The following is a 7,863-nucleotide window of genomic DNA, read 5'->3' on the forward strand; positions in this document are numbered from 1 at the left end:
AGGTGCTTCAAAGGACGCGAGACGAATGTTTATTGTGCTCAAAACCCAGAGGCCTGCTCATCTTCACGTTTCACATTCACGTTTCAAAACTCTGTAGAGTGTGTAAAAATGAACAAACAAGTGTTGATACAGCGAATAGATGTTTTCAGTGTCCCCTCAAGTTACACCATCACAGCCTGTATTTCTATGAGTGTGTTTTGTCAATGTCATTTTCTCCATCATTGCAGATTATTAGTGATCAGAGACTATTCTTCAGAGATTCCTGAACAGTGATTCCTGCAAGAGATTCTACAGAGAGAGATTCCAGCGAGGGAGAGACCTGAGAGAGATTCCAGCGAGGGAGAGACCTGAGAGAGATTCCAGCAAGGGAGAGACCTGAGAGGGACCACTGAAGGATTCATTAGATCCTCAAAATGGCCCTAAGCTACGACCACACTCAGGTATGTGCACATCTGTGAGGCAAATACATAATTGTCTGTATATTTTAGAATGCATTGCTCACTCCCTCTCTGTTGTTGCAGTGAACTGTGTTGAGATCTGCTGCTTGATTTGTTAAATAAATGTGCAAACGAATGACAAAATATATACAATTTGCCCTCTCAGCGCCAAGTGGACAAATATTCATACGTCTGGACCATCAGCAGCTTCAGCTTTGCTGACGATGTGAATGGTGTCCCCATCATGAGCTCCACAATTTCCAACCCCAGTGGAGATCTGCAATGGTAGGTGTTGGTCTTAGTTCTTCATTTGAAGTTCTTCATTCGTTTTTCTGGGAGCTGATCATTTTCTCACTCCTTCCTTCCTCTCTGCATTCTCAGGTGTCTGCAGTTGTTCCCCAATGGCGTGGAGCCTGACTACGAGAGCTACCTGTCATTCTATCTCGTTCTGGTCAGACAGAGGTGTGCGGGTTAGTTGTAAACTAGCCATGCTCAATGCCGAGGGACAGGAGGAATTTTCCTTGGGTAAGTTTACCTTGTCTGTTTAAGACAAACTATTTTCTGATAAAAACGATCTGTAAACACAGATGATTGTATATTATTTTAATGCTGGACTGCAGCGCTGCGATGACCTGTCTGTGTGTTGCTGTGTTACAGTAAATCAGTACGACACCAGGATGTATGAGAACGACAAGCTAGGATTCCCAGACTTCGTACACAGGAGTGACATCCTGGATGACGACTTGGGGTTCTTAAAGGATGACACGCTCACCCTCACCTGTGAAGTAAGTCTCATTGGCTGCCACATTGGTTTCCCATGTGACTGGTGTCAGTAAACATGATCTGTCTGGTCGATGTAAAGATGAACTGTTGCACCGTGATTGTCTGAAGCTGCTGTGTCTTTCTAAAACATCAGCGGGATTCTGTTAGTTTGTATAAATCGAATTGCAGACATTTTTATTATATCCTCAGCTTGTGTGTGTTTAAGTGTCAGTTTCTGTAGCTGGACTGTACTAACTGCTGAGTTGGATTGTTGCAGTTTACAGTGGAGATTGATCCGGACGCCTCCACGCCACAGGTGAAGAAGCAGGAACCCAACATGGCAGAGGAGCTTCGAGAGCTGTGGAACACATCGTTGCATTCTGACTGCATCCTGTCTGTGGCTGGTCAAGAGTTTAAGGCCCACAAAGCCATCCTAGCAGGTAACACAGTCGCCACGTGAAAATATATTAATAGAAGAAAAAACACAGAGACTCACAGTGTATTTGCTAGAATATTGACAATTAGTATACTTCTAGGCAGAAATTGATCTAATACTGACTCCTCTCTTTCTGTGTCTCTTATCAGCCCGCTGTCCCGTCTTTCATAGCATGTTTATGAATAACACGAAAGAGAACCAAACGGTGAGTCAATCGTCTTTCCCATATATCTCAGCTGATCAGTCTAAACACCACTTTTTCTCTTACAGTTTATTACAGCAGTGTTTTTAAGTTATGCTTTCCCCTCTAGGGCCGCGTGGACATCAAGGATATGGAGGCCGACATCTTGGAGGAGATGATTACGTATATCTACACCGGAACATCTCCCAACGTTCACCAGATGGCCTCAAAGCTCATTGCTGCAGCAGACATGGTAGCTCGTGCACACATCCACCTTCAAAACAAAGAGATGATGGTTTCTATTATTGATTACTATAACTTTCTCAGACTCACTCTTAACCCCTCACTATCAGCGCACACAGAGCACATCTCCAGGTTATAGCACTATGTGTAACTCTCTCTCTTTCTTCCCCTCAGCACTGCTTGGATCATCTTAACTTCTTTAATTTCTTACCACAGTGTACTTACTTGTAAAAAATGTAGATGCTGTAAGGTTTTAGAACCAGATGATCAGTTAAAGTATGTCTTATGATTTTCTGTTCAGTAGAGTAGATATTTATAGAGTAGAGATGTTATTGTAGTCAAATGTACATTTGTATATTTTAGGACCAGGACAGCCAGCTGAATGGATGGATGGATGGATCAAACTCATCAGTATGCTGTATGGACTCATCCAGGACACCCCACAGCAGATGGACTGGATCTTATTGTACCTGACAAACCAGGTAAAGAAGTTCTGCTTTTCTGCTAATTCTATTCCAACAGTTATTCTATTAGTATGCATTTGTTTGGAAAAATGGAGTAGGAAACCAATGTGCTTTATTAGTTATAAGTCATTTAAAAAACACCATTAAAAATATTTAAAAATATTATTAAAAACAGTATTTTTAGGCCGGGTAGAAACCTATTTTATGTTAGGAATCCATTTGTTCCCACACAGGAAAACCCTGATCCAAAGGACCAAAGGAACCAGAAAGATCAACTGCTTCATTTGTTTCTTTGTTTATTTTTTATTATATTTTAATTTGTTTAGTAATTACACCATTACATACACGATTTAAATTTTACTACACTTATCCTGAGCACCAACATCCAGTCTCACACTAGGCTGGCCACGGTGTTGTGTAAAAAGCAGAGAAAACTTTGTCCCCAGAGCGGGGGGTGGTGGAGTCGCCAAGACGTTGGTCCGGGGCGACACCGTGGCAAGTCTTTATTACCACGCAGGAGATCAAATCCTGCTCTCCTTCTTACTAACCACTCTAGCACTATCTGTCTGTCTGTCTGTCTATGCGTCTGTGTATCTGTCTATTAATTTATTAATGTACTGTTACTTTGTCTCTTTGTTTATTTATTTTTGTTTATTTGATTATTTGTGTTGATTTTGTTTATGTGTTTTTTATTTTATTTGGTCATTTATTACATAATTTACACACACAACATTTTACAACACCTATCCTGAACACACAAACATCCAGTCTAACACTAGACTGGCCACGGTGTTGTGTAAAAAAACAGACAAACCTTTGTCCCCAGAGTGGGGGGTGGTGGAGTGGCCAAGATGTTGGTCCGGGGCGACACCGTGGCAAGTCTTTACCACACAGGACATCAGATCCTGCTTTCCATCTTACTAACCACTCCACCACTGTTTTATTTTATTCATTCATTCATTTTAATATTATTGTCATTTATTTTATTAATACACACACACCATTACAGTACACTTGAACATACCCTGTTTTAAATGTTAGTTTATTACAGTATACCTTATTGTAAATTTACATTAATAGAAATAAAAACCTTTTTATTCCCTTTTTCTGGACTGTGTGATTCATTCTCTCAAAAATGTCTTGGAGATCAGTTATTTTTGGACTAAAAGTTTACAACATAAGACACTAGGGAGACTACAATGTCATACAGGGTACCACTTACTTTAAGGTCCCAGTGAACACAAAATAATAATGGCCTACTAAACCACTCCTTAGTAAAAGGCACATGGCAGCCCGCCTGGAGTTTGACCAAAGGCACCTGGACGGCGCTCAGAATATGAGAAACACAATTCTCTGGTCTGTTACGTCCTGGTTTAGGACAGGAACGTAAACAACAAGGAAAGAGGGAGAGAAACGGTACCAATTTTTAATAAACAGAAAGACATACAATTAAATCTCGACACAAAGACAAACAAAGCAGTCAGGCCACGAAGAAGCACAGAGTCGATGGCTACTGCAAACAGGGCATCTGTCTTGTGTATTTCCACCCTATTCCTTCTTCCTCATGGAAATGAATCTGGCTTAGTTACCGCATTAACCTTTCTGTAATCAGTACGGAACCAAAATGTCTTGTCAGGCTTAGGGACCAGTAGGCACGGACTACTCCACAGCCACTAACTCTACACAGCCAGCTTGTTCAACAAGTTCACCTCAGACTGCATCACTGTTCGCTTTGTAAAAACTGGGGAGAGTGGAGTAAAAAAACTCTCTCTCTCTACTTACAAAAGCACTGTATTCAAACCACTACAACTTGATGTTACCTGGCAGAAAGAGGCATGGCACAATAGAGGTTAAAAGGATGAGCAATTTCTAATTTATTAACTCCAGTAAATTATTATTGCACTTACATGTGAATATTGTATGTAAAAAGGTACCAATATTACAGAGAAAGCCAAGATGAAACGAAAGAGTAAAGGGAGAGAGAGAGAAAGAGAGAGAAGCCATGAGAGAAAAATAGGTGAAATAGGAAAGACTCAGTTACTGATGGGAAAATTTCCCTCAGCTTCCAATAGAAAAGATAAAGAAAGTCCCTGACCACAAGTGAACAATCCTTTATACATTTGGCCCACAGGAAGTTGTCACCGACCAATCAGAATGTGTTGTTTCTGTCTAGTCCTGCCCCCCGTGGTCTCCCGTTTGGGGCAGACAAAGGCAGGGCGGGGTATCACAAGACCCTGTGGCAGGCATTTCACACCTCTTGCCATTTGACAAAGATATGGAAAACGGAGGTGTTGAATCTCCATGCAAAACAAAAGCACAGAAACATCATGTTCCTGCGATGTACCATCTTAAAGTTTTGTTGGATTCAGCCGATACGGGTGCTGCCTGATGGGAGCATGACCATCAACGTCAACATCATGTTACATGAGAGACGTACCTACAGGGGTGTCAGAGAACAAAGCAGCATGTGACTGAATTAGCCCAATAACATTCATGCGATCTGCTGCAGACAAGCCAGACAGATAAGCTTCTAACTCCTGCAGAATCTCACTATTCTGACCACTGTAAATAAGTTCAGTTAACTTGAGGCTGTACGTGGGGTCTGAAAAACAGATATTAGACTTTTCAAAACATTTTTTAAATACTTTGTATCACCCTTTTGAAATGATGCTTTCCCTCAAACGTCATGGTCCATAGGTGAACAAGAGGTCCAAAACACCTAGTCAGTTCTGGATAGTGTTCAACATAATGATGTTTGGGTCTGAGATTGAAACACTGCTTTAAGACCCTCTCTGTGACCACTTATTTTAGATTGCATGTACTGAGTGGATTCCTGTACTCATGTACGTGTACTCAAATAAAAGAAGCTGAGCAGACGTGGAGAGAGAAAGAGAGAACTGTGCAGGAAACTGAGGTCTCTCTCTCCACTTTGGGCAAAGCTGATGAAGAAGGAGCTCACTTGGTTTGTGTGATCATTTTATTAATAATAATAATCCCAACAAGGAGTGTCCCTGAAATCTGGCATCTTTTATCTTAAAATCTCAGATGGTTGACCCATGTGAGCTTAATTTTATTAATGTTGAGTGTTAATGAAATGTGGATATGTTTTTTGATCTTCAACTGCCCTCTTGTGGCAAAAAGCAACAGAATCTAAGTCTGCAACCATATGTTCAGCAACACTGACAGTGTTTGCAGATCAAAATCCACACAGATTACACAGACACAGTCATCAACTAAATAAACAAGCGTATTGAGTATGAAACAGTTAAACACTTAAACACCTTCAAAATACATTTGACTCAGATGCCTGGACTGGCAGGGGACGTACGTTCACTACACGGGATGCTGCATTCACATCTGGGGACTCTGCAGCCTATGCAGTGGTGAGGAGCTGTCTTCATTTGGGAATTAAGGATGCAAAGAGACAGTATGCACAAAGACTGTTGTCGCGGGTGTTGATGGCACTGCATCGCTTATGAAAAATCGCCCCCACTGCGGATGCAGCATTCTGACCCCTTGCTTCCAGATGATCTTCATCTAATCTATGCACGCTATGAGGTTAAAACCATCTCAAAGGCACCGGCTTCAGCACCAGCACTGAATGACCAGGTTCTAACAGATCTACAGAGGGTGTGATTTCCAACTTTACCTCACCTGCTTGCCTCTGGGTGCCATCTCAACTTCAGGGAACGCACCCTGCACACCCTCATATTGAACAGAACATCCAGCTTCTACTCATAGCGCCTTCAATACTATTATTCATGAACAGATGGTAGTAAAGTTAACTTCTTGACACAATGTCAGCAACAAAAAAACATTATGAAAACAAGCACATTTTGTTTGACGTCTGCTCATCATGAGATTTTGTCCCTGGTTTCTGCCAGCCTTTTCCTTGCCTGATCCTGCTTCATGTTCACCTCCTTTTTACCTGACCAGTAATATTAGTATAGGGTTACTATTATAATATCAGCTCTACAACTGATATATTTTCAGTGCCATTACTTCAGTCTGGTGAGGAAAACCCTCTCTGATCCTCATTGTGAAGTAAAAAGAACGACCACTGCCGAAAGGAGCACTCCAGTGCAACATTTTTATTGGGTCCGGTTCAAAAGTGCCATCAAAAAGAGAATTCGAGCAAAACAAAAACTACAAAGACAGTCAGGGTGCACGCTACAATCTGGGTTGCCAGTTCTTGCGTGTTTGCTCTAGTTTCCGGGATGTTTAATTACATTTTACGGGCACCAATGTCACTATTCAACCAAAATAAACAACACAATAAAGATTCTGCACTTTAATTTTCAGGATGTGCAGTCGTATGTGAACAAATGGGACGCAAATAAAATAAAAAGAGTTATTCACTACAATCTGGCAACCGTCAATTTGTTACAACGCCTTGTGCTTGAGCTTAATTTTTATAAAAATGTCAACCCCTCATCCTAAAATATGGCTTTTGTTTTCCTTGACAGTATATGATCAACATGAGAACTTTTAGTTTTATCTTGTTCTCCTTTATATATAATATAATACAATTACAGGTTGTTTTGTTGTGAAGGACGTATAGAGTCGTTGTCATAGTAACCGCGTTTTATAAACACAAATCATGTGAATTCTACTCAGTTTCAACAAAAAACAGCACTGAGCGGCAGCACTTTTGGTGAGTACCAACAAAATGTGAGATGGTATTAGCATTAGCGGGCTGGCTAGCCTGTAAACTCGCTCTACTTCCCAAGTCACCTCTTTGTGTTTGGAGAGCAAAACTATCGACGATAAAAGCATCAGAACGAGCATAATTTTCACTTGATCGGCAGGGCTCGTGTTTTGGAAGTTTTATTTATTGAAACAACTGCCATTAACTTGCAGAGAGACTCGAAGCCAAATAAATATCAACCTGTGAGCGATTTGAGTTTAGCGCGATTTAGTGGTAAGAGGTGCTTCAAAGGACGCGAGACGAATGTTTATTGTGCTCAAAACCCAGAGGCCTGCTCATCTTCACGTTTCACATTCACGTTTCAAAACTCTGTAGAGTGTGTAAAAATGAACAAACAAGTGTTGATACAGCGAATAGATGTTTTCAGTGTCCCCTCAAGTTACACCATCACAGCCTGTATTTCTATGAGTGTGTTTGTCAATGTCATTTTCTCCATCATTGCAGATTATTAGTGATCAGAGACTATTCTTCAGAGATTCCTGAACAGTGATTCCTGCAAGAGATTCTACAGAGAGAGATTGCCAGCGAGGGAGAGACCTGAGAGAGATTCCCGCCGAGGGAGAGACCTGAGAGAGATTTCCAGCAAGGGAGAGACCTGAGAGGGACCACTGAAGGATTCATAGATCCTCAAA

At 41.2% G+C, this 7,863-nt stretch overlaps 1 protein-coding gene across 1 annotated transcript; it reads left to right on the forward strand.

Annotated features, from left to right (window-relative positions):
* Positions 1-413: 413 nt before the first annotated feature.
* LOC114774281 (speckle-type POZ protein A-like) lies at positions 414-2,198 on the forward strand. Its single transcript, XM_028966217.1, has 7 exons — positions 414-440; positions 604-722; positions 829-962; positions 1,095-1,222; positions 1,477-1,639; positions 1,785-1,840; positions 1,947-2,198. Exons 1-7 carry the CDS (start codon positions 414-416, stop codon positions 2,196-2,198), a joined length of 879 nt encoding a protein of 292 aa, XP_028822050.1.
* Positions 2,199-7,863: the final 5,665 nt, after the last annotated feature.

This window comes from Denticeps clupeoides, unplaced genomic scaffold (assembly GCF_900700375.1).
Source record: "Denticeps clupeoides unplaced genomic scaffold, fDenClu1.1, whole genome shotgun sequence".
Taxonomy (NCBI): Eukaryota; Metazoa; Chordata; class Actinopteri; order Clupeiformes; family Denticipitidae; genus Denticeps; species Denticeps clupeoides.